This window comes from Myotis yumanensis, unplaced genomic scaffold (assembly GCF_028538775.1).
Source record: "Myotis yumanensis isolate MYYU_CA2020_CCGP unplaced genomic scaffold, mMyoYum1.0.hap1 SCAF_12, whole genome shotgun sequence".
Classification (NCBI taxonomy): Eukaryota; Metazoa; Chordata; class Mammalia; order Chiroptera; family Vespertilionidae; genus Myotis; species Myotis yumanensis.
Genome location: NW_027223763.1, coordinates 5,535,119 through 5,555,965, shown reverse-complemented (window position 1 = coordinate 5,555,965; position 20,847 = coordinate 5,535,119). Strand labels below are relative to the sequence as shown.

Genomic DNA, 20,847 nt, shown 5'->3' with positions numbered 1-20,847 from the left:
GGCGACTTCGAGGAGGACCGTCCCCAACCGACCTCCCCGCGGCCGCCACCGTCCCGCGATCCCGGGGCCCCGCGCGGGGCCGGGAGGGGAGGGGGCTGCAGCCGACGGCTGGACATTCGGGAGCCGAAGGGGGCGAGCGGCGCAGCCCGGGGAAGGCATGTGCCGACTGTCCAACCAGCCGCTGTCCATTGGGAAGCGTTGACTCGGGAGCGCGGGAGGAGGGCTGAGTTTAATGATAAAAACTCATCCTGGTCCTGAAACGGTCCTGCCGGGAGGGGTTCTTTACGGCTCTGTCCCCCGTCCCTACGCCCCTCCCCTCCGTCCCTACACGGAGTCACTGAGCCAAACAACCGGAGGTTACTCAAAAGCAACCCCCGTTCCCGCGGCTGGTGCTCAGCGGGTCGGTACCGACCCGGGCGGCTCGCTCCCAGCGCAGTGAGCGCCGATCTGGGCGGCGGGCGCGCGGCGGCGCTAGGGACGCGCAGACCTGGGGCCGCCCCGCGCGTCCAGGGAGAGGCCTCGGTGCCTAGCCGTCTTCATCAGGAGACAGGTGATGCCTAAGGCTCGGGACCCGCCCTACCGCAACCCCGCAGGGCGGGGGGCCGCACAGGTGCCTAACTCCGCCTGGACTTAGGGACGCGAGAGCGCGCGGGCCAGGCCGGGGTCCGGGAGACATCGCGCCACTGAGTGAAGGGGCAACCTGGAGGCGGGTGGCTTGGAAGGTGGGCCTGGGGGGTTGGGCTTTACCCCTGAAGGGCCGGGAGCGCTAGGGAAGGTGCCACAGCTTACGTTCTCTCCGATTAGAAAACCCGGGCCCTGGCAGGGAGGGGAGAGGCGCGCGGAGACCGCCCTGGCTGCCCACCGGGTGCAAGCGCGCTGACACCTGATCTGGGCGCGAGCGTTGGAGACGCCCGGGCTTGGGCCGGGGCTCACTGCCTGTGCCTCGGCGACCCTGGCCGCCGGGGGAGTCCTCTCTGCGCCCGCTTCTTCCCCTAGAAAATGGATGTTCCCACTCTGGGGTGGGGGAGGGGTGTTACATAATGCTTAGCACTGGCACCTGGCACCGAGTGAGTCTAGAAAATTGCCAAAGTAAAAAAAGAGAGAAAGGAAGAAAACCACTGAAAATAATGCTCATGCCGGTGAGGGGTGAAGGGGGGAGACAGCGCCGGCTGCCTGTGTTTCCTGCTTTCTGGAAAGCCATTGGCAAAGCCTCCATCGAGACACGAAGGTGTTGTGCCCTTTGCCTGGTAACTTGGAGGAATCTAGTCCAAGGAAATAATAGAAAGGGGAGTTCTTCAACCCAGCGGGTCCTTTGCAGGAACATCATTTGCAGTAGCTGTCTGGGAAATCAACAACGTTAGGAGAACAACTAAATTAATCATAGTGTCTGCTTTTTTTTTCTTCTTCAAATTTTTTACTTATTAATTTGAGAGAGAGGGAGAGAGAGAGAGAGAGAGAGAGAGAGAGAGAGAGAGAGACTGGTTTGTTGTTCCACCTATTTCTGCATCCCTTGGTTGATCCTTGTGTGTGCCCTGTCTGGGAATGGAACCCACAGCCTTGGTGTATTGGGATGAAGCTCTAACCACCTGAGCCACCGGCCAGGGCATGGCATCTGCTTCTTAAGGAAGAGCAGGCAGCCACCAGACTTTGTGTTTTCAAAGGCTAAACACTCCCAGTACGATGTGAAGTGAACTCAATAGGTGACAAAACCACGTACACATTATGATCCCGGTTTGGAAAGAATAAATTATTGTCTAGTGGACTCACGGGTGTTTTTTCCCTTTCTCTCTGCCCCCCCCCCCCCCCCGCCCCTAATTTGCTGTGATTGGTTTGAATGACTCATGAGGAAGGAGGGAGTGTTTTCAAGAATGCATGTGACCCTGTGCTGCCTCCTTGAAGACCAGAGGGGACAGTGGATAGGAAAGCTCTGGGGACAGTGTGGGGCTAGACGCGTGTTGTCATGAACCCCATTGCCGGCAAAGGCCCCACTGGGAGGGATATTTGGGGGGGGCGGCCAACGAGAGGCCCCACCTCTGTGCATCCCAAGTGAAGTCTGAGGCGACAGCATCAGCCGAAGCCTCTTCCTTGCCTCTCATTTGAGACGCATCTTTATCAGGAAATAAGCCCTGCTCGTGGGGATCTATGTCCAGGCCTGCTCTGCTCCAGGAGCCCGCCTGTCTCCACGATGGCACGTAGTGTGACTATTACAGTTTGGGGACATGTCTTAATGCTTGACAACACGAGCCCCTGACATTATTATGCTTTATAAAGAATGTCTTGCCAATTCTCAATCTTGTACTTTTTTTTTCCAGATAAACTATAGAATGATTGTGTCCATCTTCTCCTCCTCCCTCAGACTCTCTGCTGGTGGGACGGGAAGGGTGTTTTGGGTGGAGAAGAGCTGGCACCGTCCCCCTGAGTGTCCCCGTTTGAGGGCGGGGTGACTGTCTCCATCGATTGGAGCCTTGGGTGGCATTAGGGTTTCCCCAGTTTCCTCATGGAGCACCTGCCCGGGGTGGTGGCTATTGTCGTTTCCCCACTTCCCAACCGGCTCTTTTTTTAAAAAATATATTTTATTGATTTTTTTACAGAGAGGAAGGGAGAGAGATAGAGAGTTAGAAACATCGATGAGAGAGAAACATCAATCAGCTGCCTCCTGAACACCCCTCACTGGGGTCCAACCGGCTCTTGATCATGGTGTCATTGTCTTGTCACCTGCCACCTCCTTACCCAGCATTACATCTGCCCGCACTAGTGGCGCGTGCCCGGGTGGCAGAAAGCAGCTGGGCCCGTGTCCTTGGGACCCAGCTCAGGGCGCCTCACATCGCGGTTGCCTGGGGAAGGTCGGTTACATGAGTGAGCGAAGGAATGAAGGGATGACTCTAGACTCACTCCTCATCACCCTCCTTGTGCCTTGGTTTCCTCATCTGTCAAAAGGAGCTGAGAAGAACTCCTCCCTCCTGAGGGTGGGTCTCCCAGGCAGTAACCGGCCAGGAGGAAGGGCCCAGCCAACCTGCCTGTTGTTAACCTGCCAGCTCCGTTGATGGTAAAGCTGCAGGGGCTCCAGAGAGAATTCCCCCCTTGGGCGCTCACAGGAGACTGCAAGCCATTGTGACCCATTGAGTTCACGGCCCCCGGGGCCCAGCTGCTCAGTGCTTGGAGAGAGACCGTCTGCGATCCTTCAGGCCTCACTCACAACTCAGGGGAACGAGGCCAGGGTCCATCTCAGGGTCACTTCCTTTCTGATTCCCGGCTTTGCGTATGCTGGTTCCTCTGCCCAGAACATCAGCCTCTCTACACCCCACCGTGGCATTTTATCCATCGATTCTTCCAACTTAACACAACCATTCTGAACAGAGGAGGGAGAAACAGTGAGAAACTACGCAGCCGTGAACGAGGAACGGGGCCGTTCTAGCTGTTCTTTGGCTGCGGAAAGAGCTGCGCACAGCGAGGCAGGCAGAGCGCACAGCAGTCTGCTGGGCACTGGGTTCTCATTAGATCCAGGTTGTGACCCAGCAGGTCACGGTGGGGCCTGTCCTCCTACGTTTCCGACAGACTCGGGGCTGCTGGTGTGACATCAGTGGTGCAGCAGTACAGGGAATGTGGTGTGAGCCTGCTTCTGTAAAAAATGCATTCATGTGAAAAAACAGAGAAGAAACACTGAACTATAGTAGTGGTTACCTCTGGGTGGGAGGAGGATCAGAAGCTTTCAAACACTGTGTAAAGCCTGATTTTCACAAGAAGCTTCACTATCCTCATTAGGAAAAACATCCCAGCCACGATGGCACCCCCTAGGCAGGCATTTGCAAACTGCGCCCCCTCCCCAAATGAATGGCTCTACCCCACGGAGCATAGTAACGGGCTGGCTGGGAGCGGCTGCTCAGGATGTGCACTGTGTGTAGCTGATGCCCCAGCTGGCCGGAGGGCTGTCATCATTGGCGTCCTCACAGCAGCAGTGTAATGAGTCTCCTCAGCGCCAGGCCAGGGCCACAGGCACTCAGATCTATCCTTATCCCCATTACCCAGATTAGATAACTGAGGCTTAGAGACCTGGAGGGACCGCATCATACAGCTTGTCTAAGACCCAGGCTTATTCCCTCTGCCTGCCTAGAAAAATCTCTCCCCTGCTTGCCCACGTGTGTCATTTGCTTATTTCCTCAGGCCTCTGCTCAAACTTTACCTCACCAATAAAACTATTTTAAAAAAAACAACTTTTACCTTACCAGAGGCCTCCTCTGACCATCTGATCACACAATAGCAACACGACTGCTCCCAACCTCCCCCAGCTTCCTGCTTCCCAAAGCACTCAGCCCCATGTGACAAAGTCATATTCATTAGCTTATTTGTGTTTTGTTTCTCTTTTTCCACTCGTCTAGAAGCCACATGTGAGTAAGGATTTCTTGTCCATTTTTCTCCCTGCTTTATCTCTGGCATCCAGTATAGTGCCTGGCTCAATAAAAATGTATTAAATGGATGAATAAATGGTACTCCGATTCACAGGCCACTGCTCTCCCCACTTTGTCCCCGCCCTATCTATAATAATCAAAGCGTAATATGCTAATTAGACCAGACAGCCGAACGACCTTCTGGACGTCCTTCCAGACGAAGCCGAAGCTGGGGTTGCAAGGGCCGAGGCAGCCACCGTGGCTGCGAGGGTCGAGCCCCTTGCACGAATTTTGTGCATCAGGCCTCTAGTTTATGCATAGGAAACGATCCACTGACCCCCAACAGCACAGGGTAGGCTGGCCTCCCTTTCCTAGCCTCTTTGTAGGGTGTCCAAATTAGGTTCCTAAATGCAGAGGTGATGGCTAGGCCCAGGGCCCCGGGGCCTCTTTGTGTGAAAGGAATAAACAGGTAGGGTTGTAAGAGTCCCTGATTCAAATCCCACTGTCTTACCACCACGATGATGAGTTGGGGCAAAATCTACTCCTCTCAGGACAGGAATTCCCAACCCTCCTGAGAATGGCCTTCTAAATGGCGGGGCCTCTGTATCCTGCTGATCCTTCAGCCTGGCCTGCTCTCTGCCTGTAGCTGTGTCTTCTCCTCATTTAGGTCTCTTCTCAAAAGTCACCTCCTCCGAGAACACCCCCCCCCCCCCCAACACTCCTCCCAGGCTGACGAGGACTTTGTGCACCCACACGGGTACCTCTTTTCACAGCCTCTTTCTTTCTCCATGGCTCTTAGGATAAACTATCTTCACTTTTTCTCTTTCATTTACCTGTTTGGTCATTTACTGCCTGCCTGCCACCTGGATGTGAGATCGAGGACAGTCTTGCTCACGGCTGTACCTCCAGGGCCCAGGACAGGCCTGGCTTACAGTAGGTGCTCAGGAGACTGTGACCTTGGAGGAGGCCCATCCTCTCCCCAAGCCTCAGTTTCCCCATCTGTAAGATGGAGTGAGGCAGACATGACCACTGTCCAAGAGGCCCGGTACTTGGCGTGAGACCCTCGCCCATTCCCAGAAATGGTATCTTTGGTGCAGCATCCGCGCCCCCAGACACTACACAAGCGCCCCGAAACCCGCAGAAGGAGAAAACTACAATCCCCACAGTGCCATTGACGGCGCCTGCGCACGGCCGCCCGCCTGCACCGCCGCGGGCGCCCTCTGGCGGCAGATCGCTGCAGCGCTCCGCTGCGCTCCCGGAGGGGCGGGGGGCAGCGGCGCAGGCAGTCGGAGCGCGCGGCTGCGGCGGCGGAGCCAGAGCCGGGAGCGGGAGCCGCGGCCGGATCGCAGCCCGCGGGGCCCGCCGCAGCCATGGGTAACCGTGGCATGGAAGATCTCATCCCGCTGGTCAACCGGCTGCAGGACGCCTTCTCCGCCATCGGCCAGAACGCTGACCTCGACCTGCCGCAGATCGCCGTGGTGGGCGGCCAGAGCGCGGGCAAGAGCTCGGTGCTGGAGAATTTCGTGGGCAGGTAGGAGCCGCGCGCCTGCGGGCTCAGACACCTGAGTCCCCTGGCCCTCCGCCCCCGTCCCTGACGGCGCCACGACCTCGAAGCCCCTGGCGCTGCACCCGCGGACCGCGCGCCCCCCACCTCCAGCCAGAGGGAGGCGGCCCTCACCCTCCGCGGGGGTCCCTCAGGGGAGGCAGCGCCCCCAGCTTGTCCGACCCGGCGTCAGCCCATCGCCGCGGTATCACGCCCCCTCCTCCGCCCATCCTTTAGGGAGGACGGCGCTCCGCCAGGGGACCCTTGCACAGGGCTGCCCCCCCCCCCGCCATGGGCACTGAGGGGCCTGCATTACTCAGCGCCTCCCTTCCACTCCGGAAGTCCCTTGGAGGGGCAGCACCCCCGGGCAGTGCCCCCCACCCCTAGGCTCCATGGAGGACAGCTCCCTCCCACCATGGGGACTCCTGGGCCGGGGCAGGGGACACCCGTCACAGCCCCCTGGAGAGGACATAGCCCCGTGGGCATCGCGGACCAGGCACAGCCTCCCTCCCTCCCTCCCTCACACACACACACCTCTGCGGCTCCGGCCTCCATCCGTGCGCAGCGTTGGTGGCGGCGGGGGGAGCGCGGGCTGCAGGATGAGGAAGGGAAGGGGGTGGGGGGAAACCGCTTCTGATGCTTTTCTGACCAGCAGGGCCCTTGCTCACCGCCGCCCCTGGGTGGAGGGCGCCTGTCAGTGTGTTCTCCCCTTGGCCTGGCAGGGATGGTAATGGAGGGAGAAGGCGGAGGACAGAGATGACTAAGACAGGGAAGCAGGGTGCCGGGGAGGGGGGAGCCATTTGCAGAACCTAATCCCCCTCCTGCCTCTGATCCCAGGAGGCGCTGGGAGGGCCAGGTGGCTGGGAGTCCGGGGCCACCGCAAAGACAGAAGGTCCTGGGTTTGGAGGGGCGCAGGGTCATGACCCTAGACTCCCCCAAGAAGGAGGAGGCAGAGACGGCTTTGGGGTGCTGAGAAGGAAAGAGAGAGGGTGACGCTCTCCCCAGTGCTGGAGAGCTGGATGTGGGGCTGGGCTCCCTGAGGGAGAAGGCACGAGAATTGATCTTGACCTCCCTCCCTCCCTTCCTCCCTCCCCTTCAGAAACCCAAGCTTCCTTCCAATGACCTTCATGGCCAAGGAAGAGATGGCCTGTGGGAGAGGGAGGCAGAGGCCCCTCCCTCCATCTGGGGAGAGACATCTTGGGTCCAAGCCAGGTTCTGCTGTGAAACCTCAGGCCAGTCACTTGCCCTCTCTGCGCCTGCCTCAGTTTCCCATCCCTAACGTGGCCAGTTGGACTGGATGGTGGTTCCTTCCTCTCCAGTGAGTGACCTGGGAAGCGCAGTGCCCACTGTGAGGGACAGAGAGAAAGGCCCCGACCAGCGCAGTGTATCTGTGGGATGCTGGAGAGCCACCGTGGGGGTGGCTGGGCCCATCTGGTCAGCAGAGGGGGCGGCCCTCTGTCTCTTGGGGATCAGCTTCCCAAGAACCCTCCTCCTGCTCACGTGACCCCAAGAGCTGCAGAGACACAGGCAAGGGACACACAGATGGGCCGCTGCCCATGGCCAAGCAGTCAGAGTGGGGGGCCAGGGAACCCTGAGACAGTAAAGCCCTGAGGCCTTTGTGCATGAAATGACACCCACGGATATCCAGCCCTCTGCCGTGTTCAAGCCACATCCCTGCCTTCCATCCACTGAATGTTTGCCCAGCGCCTGCTCTGTGCCAGGGCGTGGGCTCTGGGCAGGGGCTATGGAGGGGAAGGGCTCAGCTCCCACCTACACGCCCTTCCCATGTGCCCACACCATGCTGCACAGGATGGCTCACACAGCCCCATGCGGCAGGTGCCACGGTGCCCATTCTGCAGATGAAGAAACTGAGACCCTGAGGCTAGGTGCCTTGCCCAAGGTCACACCGCAGGAAGGACAGTGCCCATTAGACTACAGAGCCCAGTTTCTAGTGTTGGCCCTGCACCGCCTCAGAGAGCCAATCCCTGCACTGGGCACAGGCTGTGCAAGTGTGGGCCTCCGTTTTCCCCATCTGTAGGATGGGGACACTGACAGCTGCTCTGCCGCCCACCTTCCTGAGATGGTGGCTGCGGGGCTGCCGTGAGTCCATGTGTGTAAGGGCCCTTTTGTAAACACATCAGAGTGGGGTGCTGATCCTCAGGTAGGTTTGGGTGCCTGAGTGCCAGGGCAGACCCACCGCCACCCTCTCAGAGTTCACTGTCCAGCAGAGAGAGGTGCCAGCATTGGCAGCACAGCAGGCCAGCCTGGCCACCACGGTTTACTGGTGCAGTGGGGGCCCCCTCGCTGCCCTCCTCGCCCCAATGCCCTTTGAAGGCGGTCCTGCCGGAGGATGCACAGGTGTTCAGATGCAGGCCCAGGTAGAGCAGATGGAAAACCGAGGTTCCGCGGAGCCCCCAGTCAGCCCGGCCTGCTCCCTCATGGGCTCCCTGCCTTTCCAGGGCTGGGTCCCCAGACCCGTCAGCATGGTAACAGCGGCTCTGCCTCCTGGGGCTCCCCAGGGGTCAACCCCCCACGGAGAGGAAGTGGAAAGCGCATCGGAGGAAGCAGAGGCTCCTGGCAGGAGGAGGACCCTGCTGTCAGCTCTGTAATGGAGGTGGCCCGGCAGCTGCCCGGGGCCCTGCTCGGACTTGTCTGGGTGTTTCTGTGCTATTTCTTCATCCCTTTTTCCTGAAGGGAAAACTGAGGCTGATTTGCTCAGTCACGCAGCTGACATTCATGGGGTGTCCACACGGCTCCCTGCTGGGATCCTATGGCAGAGAAGACAAAAGTCTGCATTCCAGACAGGAAGCTGAAGTCGTGGGCACAGGAGCATGTCCGTGACGACTGGAGAATGTGGTCAGCGCTGGGGAGGGAAGAAGGGCCGCTGTCCCCGGGGAATCAGACAAGGTCTCCAGGAGGGGATGGCATCTGGAATGTGCCCTGAGGGACGAGTAGCATGTGGCTAACCCGGGAGAAGCATTCTATGCTGAGGGATCAGCACATGCAAAGGCCCTGGGGCAGGAATAAATGTGGTGTGTCTGAAGAACAGAAAGGAACCAGGCTGGTGTTTGGTGAGCACAGAGGACGGCCTCCGAGAGGAGGCAGGGGCTAGATTTCCGAGGCCCTTAGACTGTGGTGAGGAGTTGGGTTTGTTTACATTATTACCAGAAGCTTTTAAGTGGAGTAACTTGAGCGGATTCCAGCAAGTGTGTGACTTGGGGAGGGGGCAGCAGAGGGGCGGGAGACAGATGAGGAGGCTGCTGCAGTGGCAAGAGGTGCCGGGGCCTGGACCAGGCTTTGGCAGTGGAGAGGGGGAAGGTGGGGTTCAGGACATATCCTGATTATGGGTGGGATGTGGAGGGTGAGGAAAAGGGATCAAAGATGACTTCGGCGTCGTGGGCCCCGGGTGGGTGTTGGTGCCATGAACGGGGTACGGGGGAGCAGGTTTGGGAGCGGGGTATGAACAGGAGTCTGGTTTTGAACATGTTGAGTCTGAGGTGTGGGGTAGGCAGTGTGGGAATGCAAGTCGGAGCTCAGGGGGGAGGGGGCTGGGAATATAAATTTGGAAGTCATTCTTGTCGAGTAGATGAGCTCATCTTGAGGATATTCAGACGGAGGAGTGTGCGTGGGCCCCCAGACACCCCAGCATTTCACGAACAGATGCCCGTGCAGCGCCAAGAGTGGGGTGTCCTGGACAGACTTCCAGGCTACAGCGCCCAGGTCTCTCTCACTCTGGTGCCCAGGCAGGTCGGCAAATGGGTAGGACCCACCCCCCCTCCCCCTGCCCGCTTGGCCCCTGGGGAGACCAAGACCGTGGGACTGTGGCAGAGGGGCCGGGAGCTCAGGCTCTGGAATCAGACCGGGGTTTGCAGCTCAGCTCTCCACTTGTAAGCTGTGCCCACTCAGCCGCTATGTTCTCATCTGTAAAATGGGGATAGTCTAGCAGCTCCCCCGCCGGATTGTGGGGAGTGTTGGGATAGTGCCCGGGAAGTGCTCCAGGGAAGACCTGGCTGAGAGGAGGTGCCAGTTCTGTTCCTGCCTGGGCATAGGTGCAGGCAGTGGGGGGGCCAGAGTGGGGGTGGGGATCTCCATCCAGGGTGTGTGGCAGGGGCCTGGGGAGGGAGCCTCTGCCTAGAGCCCAAGCGGCAGCGTGGGAGGCAAGGTTTTGGGCTTCCTGGTGAGTCTGCCAGCCCTGCTCAGGTGCCGCCTCCTACCAGTGCCCTTGCTCCTTCCTCCACATCTTCATCCCATCTCAGCCCGGCACTGTCTCTGGCTTCTGAGAGCCCCTGTCTTGGTTAGCCCAGTCCTTCCCACTGGGGACAGCTCTTTCTCACTACTTTGAAATACACCTTAGTAGTCCCATTTCTCAGATTTGGAGACTGAGGCCAAAGAGAAATGGGGGATAACTGAAACATTATAGGTAGATGGTCACTGACCGTAGGGGGCAGAGGGAACTGACGTCTCCTTGGCAAGTGCATGCCAGGCCCTCAGGGCACAGCTCTGAGCAAGCCCAACCATCCCTGCCCTCGGGGGCTCACAACCAAGCAGGACAGACAAACCCTAAAGCACACGGAGAGCCCTGGTGGGTGTTTGAAGAAGGCCGCGAGGAGCCTGGTATTGAAGGAGGGGAGTCCTCAGGGGGCCAGAGAAGGCATCTGACATTGAAGTCTGGGCCTCAGCAAAAATTAGGCCTTGGTTAGGCAAAGGAGTGACCACACCTGAGCAAAGGCCCAGGGAGCAGGGGCCAGGAAGCCCCAGAGAGCCCCTGCTGCTGCCTGCGGGGCAGCCACGCTCGGCTCAGGCCTCTCCGTGCTCGGAGCATGCACCTGCCACATGCCGAGCCTCGCCTATGGCTGGACTCCTGTGCCAGCCCGGCCAGAGGACATCTCCCCCCTCCCCGCCCCCTTCCCCAGTGGAGCTGGATGTGAAAGGTGACTCTGGCAGCCGCCATCAGCCTCTGCATCTGTTCCTGGCGCCAGGAGAATTCCCAGGCCTTGGCCAGGGTCAGAGGGTCAGAGCCTCAGGGGGAGGGGACACAGGCGAGCCGATAGGGACAGAGGGACAGGGCAGGAGTAGAGGAAGCGTCATGGACACGGTGTTGTCAGGAGTGGAACAAGAGCCGAAGCGGAGGCCCGCGGGCCACAGGTCTAAACATCCCAATTATAAACCAAACTGTTCAGTGCAATGCATTCTGCCCTCCAACCATGACCCGAACGCCTTCATAACAACCCGCAGGCTGGTCTGAATTTAGAAGTTAGACCCTCGGCGTTCCGGGACGGGCTATGGAGGATGCTACTGTCTCTTCCCACTCCATCCTGTCCCACAAGGGGCCCCGTGGGTCCCAGGTGGACACCCAGCCCTCATAACCCAGCTCCATCCGTGGCCCCAGAGAGGATCCCCGCTTGGCCCCGGGACTGCCTCCCGGCAGTGAGGACAGCATATGGGCAGATGCTAGCTATGGCCTGAGACTGCGCGAGAGGGGATGCCAGGGCTCTCGTGTGGCCTAGGAGGGGTACAGGGGGTCCCCCTGGGATCCCTTGCTCCGTGCCCTGTGCCCATTTCACTGATGGGGAGACTGAGGTTTGGAGCAGGGAAATATTTTAGTGGTGGCGCTAATGATGACGGGAAATGTCCGTGATGGCTGCTACCTGAGTGAGGAGAGGAGCCCCGTGTGCAGGGGCAGGTGAGGGGCCCCGGACTTTGTCTCTCTGAGCCTCAGTTTCTCCCCACCGAAGGCAGGGACCCTGGTTACACCAGCCTCACACAGCCCGGCCAGCATCAGTCAAGAGGGTGCCGATTTCTTAAATAGCTTTACTGAGGTAAAACTCACATGCCAGGAAACTCACCCGTTTTAGTGCTCAACTCAAGGGCTTTGAGTATCTTTACAGAGTTGTGCAACCATCATCACAATCTAATTTTAGACACTTCCATCGCCCCAGGAAAAACCTCGTGAGGATGCAGATTTGAAAGCCCCCGGCGGCATCCCTGGCCGGCGGTCAGCCACCCATAGGCGTTTGCCATGGTTGTTATTCGCAATGATAACACGTCTACAGCGGTGGCTCCGGGTGTGGGGGTGATGGTTGCTTTGTAATTTTGAAACATTTTGATATATTTTCTGAATATTTTTATTGACTTGATTGGGGTGACATGGGCTAATAAGATTACATAGGTTTGAGGCATACAATCTATAACACATCACCTGCTATTGTAGTGTGTGTTCGCCACCCCAAGTCAAGTCTCCTTCCATCACCATGTATCTCCACTTCTGAGTATTTTTTAAAAATATCTTTTTATTGATTTCAGAGAGGAAGGGAGAGGGAGAGAGATAGAAACATCAATGATGAGAGACAATCATGGATCGGCTGCCTCCTGCACACCCTACACTGAACCCACAACCTGGGCATGTGCCCTGACCGGGAATTGAACCCTGACCTCTTGGTTCAGAAGTTGATGCTCAACTGCTGAGCCACGCCGGCCGGCCTGAGTATTTTTTTAAGGGAGAACATAAGATTTTTAAAAGGAGAGGGCAAAAGAGAAATCTACTTCCATTTTGAAAATATAAAGTCATCAATACTTGAAGGAAGGAAGGAAGGGAGGAAGGGAGGGAGGGAGGAAAGAAGAAAAGAAGGAAGAAAAGAAAGGCAACGAAGAAAGGCAGGAAGGATAGAAAGATACAGTGGAAGGAAAGATCACAGATTTTCTTTAATAGAGAAAATGGTTGTTGTGGAGACGGCTCCGAACTCGGAGTCCAGAGCCCTGGGTCCCAGTCCTACCCTGTCACCGCTTGCACTGTGATCTTGGGCAACACTTTTCCCTTTTTTTTTCCCCCAGTTGTTTTTTTTTTAGTTTCAAGAAAAACTATTTTATTTTATTTTTTAAATATATTTTATTGATTTTTTACAGAGAGGAAGGGAGAGGGATAGTGAGTTAGAAACATCGATGAGAGAGAGACATCAATCAGCTGCCTCCTGCACACTCCCCACTGGGGATGTGCCCGCAACCAAGGTACATGCCCTTGACTGGAATCGAACCTGGGACCCTTGAGTCCGCAGGCTGATGCTCTATCCACTGAGCCAAACTGGTTAGGGCAAGAAAAACGATTTTAAATATAATATAATAACGTTACATGCAATAAACCTTAATATTTCAAGAAAAACAACAATCTTAATATAATGTTACATGCAATAAACATTAATATCTCAAGAAAATGATTTTTAAATATGATAATGTTACATTCAATAAACACCAATTATTCAAGAAAAATGATCTTACATATAATAGTATTACAGGCAGTAAACATTAATATTTCCACTCTTCCCTTTCTGTGCCTCAGTTTCCACATCGTACAATGAGGGCGATGGTGGGAAAACTGGAGGAGCTCATCTTCAAATCATTCTTTCAGCCAACAGCGGTGCTGGGAGTGCCCGGGATATGCCAGGCTCCGTGCCGGGTGCTGGGGATATGTTGGCAAACAGGACCAGCCCCATCCCTGCTCTCAGGACAGCAGAACATCAGGGGACGCCAGAGCCGGGACTGCCCTGAACCGCTCCAGCCTCCGCTGCAAGCCCAGGGCTGTGTGGTGTGGGCGCGCCCGGCCCCGGCCCCCTGGGCAGCAGGAACAGAGAGGGACTTGTTGCCCCGAGGCAGCCTCACCTCCTCCCAACTGTATTTCTTGGCCCACCTCCACCCTGGCCTCCACCCTAGCTCCCTGCTTTAGAGGGCACCTCAGAGCCTGTGGGCCCCTTGTCTCCCACTTCCTGGGGCCAATTTGGCTGGAAATATCCGGGCCCACTCTTCCAGCCAGCCCCCAGGAGACCCGCCTGCCAGCCCCCAGGAGACCCGCCTGCCAGCTCCCTTCGCCGCTCCATTTGGTGACCTGGTTGTGGGAGCCCAGCCTGTGTTCTCAGCAAGTTATCATACTTTGTAGTCCTAACAGCCACCATTTATCAGGCATTATCTTACATAAGCCTCACAGCAACCCATTTTACTGATGTGGAAACTGAGGCTCAGAGGTATGGTCATTGAAGCCACACAGCTCCTCAGTGGCAGCTCTGACATTCAATGCCAGGCCTGTCTGACATCAGAGCCCGGGAAATAGGAGACTTTCAGGATGACCGCCACTGGGTCCACGCCAGGCCACGCATGGTGCTCTCTGGCATGGTTTGCATTCAGCGGGATCTGAGCACCAGGCACCGGAGTAGGGGTGCCTTTCGCACACTTTCTCCAGACCCCTCTTGGGTGGCGGTGCCGATTTAGAGGGAGCATGTGGCGTTTGGGGGTCCTGGGAGGGTTTATTTCATCCTCCCTCCCAGTGCTTCAGGTTTGAAGGCGCCGCTGCAGATGGCAAGGCGAGGCCTCCCTGGGAAACCACCATCTGCCCAGAATGAGCCGGGAGAGCTGGCATGCCACCCTCCTTCCCGCCCACACGGCCACGAGGCTGGTGGGCCCAACACACTTTTCTCTGGGCACCTGTTCTGTCCTCCCTCAGGCGAACCAGGAGTCGGGTGGGAGGTGCAGGGGCGGCACTGGCTGGAGGCTGGATCAGGCCTGAGTCCCCAGGCAGGAGGCGATATATATTTTTATTGATCTTAGAGAAAGATAGAAACATCAATGATGAGAGAGAATCATTGATCAGTTGCCTCTGCACACCCTCCCCCGCACTCCAGGAATCGAGCCTGCAACCTGGGCATGTGCCCTGACCGGGAATCGAACTTGTGACCTCCTGGTTCACAGGTCGATGCTCAACCACTGAGCCACGCCGGCCGGGTGTGATAGAGGACTCTTAAGCAGAGAGCTCAGGGGCAGTGTGTCCAGGTGAAAGTCTGGAGCTGAGCAGCTGCTAGGCCTCAGCTGTGCTGCCTCCTTCGAGTGTTGCCAGAGCACCTACTATGTGCTGAGCCTGGGCCTAGCGAGGGAATCCGGCAGGGAGCAAGGCACTCAGTCTAGACATGGGAGCCAGCAAGTGCTCTCCGCTGCCCGTCGAGGTGGGGCTGAGAAACAGGCCTCTGGGGTCCCCTCTTAGCCACTCATCTTACCCCCGCAGCCACGGCAGGGGGGGAGGGGGGGAGTAGTGCACGACACCCGGTTTAGGTAATACTGGTTCACAGCTGAGGACTTGAGATGCAGAGAGTGAAGCAACTTGCCCAGGCTCACCAGGCTCGGGAATGGCCGAGCGGAATTTAAACCCGGAGCCTCTGCCCAGCACTGGCCTAACCACTAAGCCAGTGGTCCTTAACCTTGGAAGGGAGCGTGAAAATCACATGGAGGTCGTGTTTATTGGGGGGGGGGGCAGTGTTTAAAATCCAGACTCTCTCCTCCCCTCCCCTGCACCCCGCCCCAGAAGATGCTAACCCAGCATGTCTGAGAAATGTGCATTTAACAAGCTGCCCAGGGAATCCTGATACAGGCCTGGAGAGGGCCCCTCCACACCCAGGCACCCCCATCCCCACCCAGGCACCCCCATCCCCACCCGGCCCTGGAGATGCTGGTCTGAGGGGCTCAGCTCCCACACGCGGCCCTGCCCTCTAATCTCCCCTATAAGCTGCTTGTCCTCTAAGCAGCCCTGGGGAGCCAGTGACTTGGGCAGCCTGGCCCAGACCCCTGACCACCCCTTTCAGCCTAGCCCGGGGCTCCCTGCACCCTCTCCATGGCTCTTCTCAGACCCCCTACCCCTCAGGCCTGCCAGGGCTTACTGGGCCCATCTGTGTAGGGTGAGGCCTCTCGGGGAAGATCTCCAGGGAAATTCCATGTCTCTGGGTGGGGGGTTCTCTGTGGGGAGTCCCATCCTTTCCAGCCCCTCCTGAAGTTTCCATGGCAACTACTGTTGCCATGGTATTGCTGGGTGCAGAGCTGGTGCAGAAGATGGTGGACCCCAGGCCCGCCTACCTACCCTAAGCTCTGTAAAAATAGATGTCCTATCTTCACGACCCTGGGAGATCCCAAATACTAGGGGGTCACCCTCCCACAGGAGTCAGTAAGGGGAGGGAAAGATAGAGACAGGAAGCCCCAGCCCCCCCCCCCCCCCGGGTTAATCACCCCTTCTCTGTGCTGCCTGGCGCACCTCGCTCCAGCACGTATCACACTGCGTTGCATGATCTGTTTACTCGTCTGTCTCTCCCACCACAGTGTGCGCTCCTTGGGGTGGAACTGTCTGACTCATCATCCCCCATCCCCAGGGCCCAGCACAGGGCCTGGCACAGAGCAGCTGCTCTCAAATATGTCCTAGATGGAACCGAATTGAATTACATAAAAAGCCAAGCCCGGCTCCTCGAGTTTAGTGAGCGACGGGGTTTGACAGGGAAGCTCCCAGGCTCTGGGGTCCAACAGACACTTGGGTTTGAATCCTAGCTCCGCCATCCCTACCTGGGTAACCTTGGACGAGTCACTCCACATCTCTGAGCCTCAGTTGTTTCATCTGCAAAATGATAATTTCCTGCCCAGCCAGTGTGGCTCAGTGGTTGAGCGCTGACCTATGAACCTGGAAGTCACCCTAAGATTACCGGTCAGGGCACATGCCTGGGATGCAGGCTCGATCCCCAGTAGGGGGCGTGCAGGAGGCAACCGATTGATGATTCATCATTGATGTTTCTATCTCTCCCTCTCCCTTTCTCTCTGAAATCAATAAAAAATATATATATATATTTTAAATGATAATTTCCATATCAGAGCACTGTTTTGGGGACTTGCAGTTTCAGTCAATATGAAGAGCCTCCTTGTGCTAAGCCCTGTGCTGGGCACTGGGGTACAGTGTGCACAGAAGCATGCAGGCTCTGCCCTCTGAAGCTCAGGTTTGCAAAAGTGAAAAGTACTTGCCTGGCACCTAGAAATGATGAATAAGTGCAGGATTTCTCATCCTTCTTCTTCCTCATTAAAGTGGCTGATTCCTCCCCAGTAGCTTTTAATCTCCCCAGAGGAGGGCAGGGTGAGGACAGGGGATGGAGGAGGCCTCGCCAGGGCTCCAAGAAGAGGCCTTGAACCCAGGAGCCTGGGCCTACTCTGTTTTCCCCAGAACTCTCTGCCCCAACCCTGGGGTGCAGGAAGCTGGGTGAATCTAGGTCAGGCTCTGGGCTGGGGGGCAGGAGACTAGGGTTCTTTCTCTGGCTCTGCCCCAGCCCTGTATGACCTTGAGTGTGTCTTTTCCCCTTCCTGGGCCTCTATGTGCCTCTCCATGAATGTGGGGGCTGAACATAGTCCCTCAGGCTCCAGGCTGTTCCCCCCTTTTCGGGGCCCTGGGGGGGCCATGACTATGGGTTCCAACAGCCTCATCCCTGAGAGGCCTCCACCCTCATGCTTGTGCCAGCCTGGGTGGGGCCACCGGGTGGAGAGGGCAGGGATGAGAAGAGCTGACCAGACCGAGTGAATTTGCACCCATGAGACTAAGCTGAAAGGACTGCAGAGATTGACATGCACACAGGCAGGTGCCTGTGGTACAGACATCCGGTCTGGGGGCAGGGGGTGATTTGGGGTCCCCTCAGTCCAGTTCTTCTTGGGAGCTGGGTCTGCCTGGGACTGAAGGGCAGGGAGCTTCCACTGCAGAGTCAAACAGACCTGGGTCCAGGGCCTGCTCTGTTAGATATGGGCTGTGCGACCTGAACATCTCTGAGCCTCAGTTTCCTCATCTGAAAATGGGAATAATAAGAACGCCTAACTCACGGGGCTACTGTGTGGAGTCCATGAGAGACTGTCCACAGAAAGCCTGGCATGCAGTAGGCATTAAGAAGCATGAGTTCTTCTCCTTGCCTCCTACTTCCTCCCATCCCCCTCATCCTCAGCCCAGCCAGATGGGGCCGGGAAGGGGAAGTGAGACGCTGCCCATCCCCAAGGCGGAAGGGAAGGGAGAAGGTGTGGCTCCGTTTCCTTGGGATCCGCTCTGTGGCCACTGGGCACTTAGGCATGTGGGGCACCCTGTGCCTCCGTTTCTTCCGGCTTCAATGGCAGTAGCTGGGTTGCGCTGACCTGACACAGACCTGGGGACTTGTTGGTCTTGTCTCCTGGCAGCTCAGATGCATAAATCCTGTGGCCCGGGAACTTGGGGAGCTCTGTTTGTCCCAAATAGCTTCTACTTCTTATATATATTTAAGGCCCGTCACCTATGTCGAGGTGCGGGGGGTTGCCATATAGGTGCTGCTCCTAAGTGGGACATGCACAGGTGGTCTGGACCATCCGCTTGAGGCTTGCGCCAGTACCTTCTGGTCAGACACTTTCACAGAGACAGCACCGAGGTCTGAGCCGAGCCGGAGAAATTACACGCAGACAAACAGGTTAGATGCAAGCACACAGGGGGTTTGTTTACCAGTTCCTGATGGGTCTCAGACGCTGGAAAGGATCCACCCGGCGATGCTCGCTGACACACACACAGGGGTAGACGGCGCCGTTGGCTGCTGGCTCTTTCCTCGATCGACAGTTAATTGGGCAGAGTTCCGTGCTGGAAACAGAGACATGAGCACACACAGGTCCTCACGCTCTGGCGACAGGAGAGCTATGAGCTGGAGAGCGACACGCTGCCGGGTCCATCAGACTGTCTGGTTATATATCCCTCTGTAGGCGTGGTCTTCACTGGTGTGTGTGTTATCAGCGGCTGCCATATGTGGATCCACTCGGGGTCTGCTAATCTATGGGTGTGTATGGGCTTTGGGCATTCCCATCAGATAGGTTGTTTACCAGGACTAGTGGGGTTACAAGGGTGCATTCTTGGGTCTCACACAGTATTCCTATATCTAACATTAATTACTGTAACAGTCCACACAGGGTTACATGCTTTCAGTCTTACCTTCTCAGGTCCTAATATTAAGTACCATAATGATTACCATAACACGGTTCCACCTTCCTCAGCTGCCACCTGCCCTTAGCGACCTGAGGCCCGTGGGCTAACGTGCGGTAGGGAGCGCTAGGGGATGTCTGCAGCTCCGAGGGGCAGGACAGGTGACCCTCCTCTCGCCTCTAATTCCCTGCAGAGACTTCCTGCCCCGAGGATCTGGCATTGTCACCAGACGCCCGCTGGTCCTGCAGCTGGTCAATGCCTCCACAGGTGCGTGCCCTCCTCAGCCAGGCTGGCCGCTCCAGCCCCCACCCCCTCCCCAAGGAGAGGCCCAGCATCACCACTGGACTAGCTTGCCCGGTGACTGTGGGCGGGTCCCCCCCCCCCCCCCCCCCCGCTTGGAGCCTCAGTTCCCGATCTGGACAGTGGGGTTGACCATGCATAATGGGCAGGAGGCGTTGTTATGGGGAGGGAGGAGCAGGCCGTGTTTGGGTTGGGGTTCTATTCCCGGTGGGAGGTGGGACCCGGGTGGGTTCCGAGCTATGATGCTCAATCCCGCTCCCTCTCCAACACCTCCACCCCCTGCCTTTGGAGCAGAATATGCCGAGTTCCTGCACTGCAAGGGGAAGAAATTCACCGACTTCGAGGAGGTGCGCCTGGAGATCGAGGCTGAGACCGACCGGGTCACCGGCACCAACAAAGGCATCTCGCCGGTGCCCATCAACCTCCGAGTCTACTCGCCCCACGGTGAGAAGGCCTCCAGGGTCGGGCCTCTGGGGTTCCCTGGCTCAGCCTCGCCCCTGAGGACCATTTTCTTGGCCCCACCTCTTTGCTGGCTAAGCTCCTCCGCAGACTCCGCCCCCACAGCTGTCCTCTGAGCATCCGACCCCAAGCCCCGCCCACCAGTGGCCCCGCCCACCCGGCCACGCCTTCCCGGACCCGCGCTTCAGCCCAGCACCTTCCCCTAACCCCGCCCACCCCGGCCACGCCTTCCCGGACCCGCTCTTCAGCCCAGCACCTTCCCCTAACCCCGCCCACCCCGGCCACGCCTTCCCGGACCCGCGCTTCAGCCCAGCACCTTCCCCTAACCCCGCCCACCCCGGCCACGCCTTCCCGGACCCGCTCTTCAGCCCAGCACCTTCCCCTAACCCCGCCCACCCCGGCCACGCTCCCTTGGGGGTCCTCTCCGGCCTGGCCCTGTTCCTGCATCGGCCCCCCCAATGGCCACGCCACTCGCCTTGAGCCCGCGCTCTAACCGCCCTGTCCAGTGCTGAACCTGACCCTGGTGGACCTGCCCGGAATGACCAAGGTCCCGGTGGGGGACCAGCCTGCAGACATCGAGTTCCAGATCCGGGACATGCTCATGCAGTTCGTCACCAAGGAGAACTGCCTCATCCTGGCCGTGTCCCCGGCCAACTCTGACCTGGCCAACTCGGATGCCCTCAAGATCGCCAAGGAGGTGGACCCCCAGGGTAGGTTCCCACCCACAGCCAGCGAAGGCTCAAGGCCTGGGAGTGCCGGGGGTGGGGGGGGTGTCTGAATTACCCCTTTAAACATTATGTTGGCCACTCTGTGGAGAATAACTGGGGCAGGCAGTGGGTGATGGAGGGAGTGGGGAGATGGAGGGCAAGTACAGGTGCAGACAACCCTCTCATCGCTGCCCTCCAGGTCAGCGCACCATCGGGGTCATCACCAAGCTGGACCTGATGGACGAGGGCACAGACGCCCGCGATGTGCTGGAGAACAAGCTGCTGCCCCTGCGCAGAGGTAGTCCGCCCTCCCCCTGCTCATCTCACCGCCCTCCCCCTCCACCCCCCGCCCTACAAGGCTGGTTGACCCTGACCTTGGCCCCACCCACAGGCTACATTGGGGTGGTGAACCGGAGCCAGAAGGACATTGATGGCAAGAAGGACATCACGGCTGCCTTGGCCGCCGAACGCAAGTTCTTCCTCTCCCACCCATCCTACCGCCACTTGGCTGACCGCATGGGCACGCCCTACCTGCAGAAGGTCCTCAACCAGGTAGGGGCTCAGGCCAGAATGAGACGCGGGAAAGCAGCCTGAGAACAGAGTCATTTGAGTGTGCTTGGCGAGGGTGACCAGCAGAGGCTAGCATCCCCATTATGCAGATAAACACACTGAGACCCAGAAAGCAAAGGAGCT

At 57.9% G+C, this 20,847-nt stretch overlaps 1 protein-coding gene across 11 annotated transcripts in view; it reads left to right on the top strand.

Annotated features, from left to right (window-relative positions):
- The first annotated feature begins 5,686 nt into the window (after window positions 1-5,686).
- DNM1 (dynamin 1) overlaps window positions 5,687-20,847 on the top strand; it is a 44,466-nt gene continuing 29,305 nt past the window's right edge. For all 11 annotated transcript variants that reach the window (XR_011473349.1, XR_011473350.1, XM_070430567.1 and 8 more), the window contains exons 1-6: window positions 5,687-5,916; window positions 18,882-18,955; window positions 19,283-19,432; window positions 19,954-20,157; window positions 20,354-20,452; window positions 20,546-20,706. Coding sequence is in view for 9 of the 11 variants with exons in the window: in XM_070430567.1 (XP_070286668.1) it covers window positions 5,756-5,916; window positions 18,882-18,955; window positions 19,283-19,432; window positions 19,954-20,157; window positions 20,354-20,452; window positions 20,546-20,706 (849 nt within the window). In the remaining 2 variants the exon portion in view is untranslated. The remainder of the gene's footprint in view (window positions 5,917-18,881; window positions 18,956-19,282; window positions 19,433-19,953; window positions 20,158-20,353; window positions 20,453-20,545; window positions 20,707-20,847) is intronic.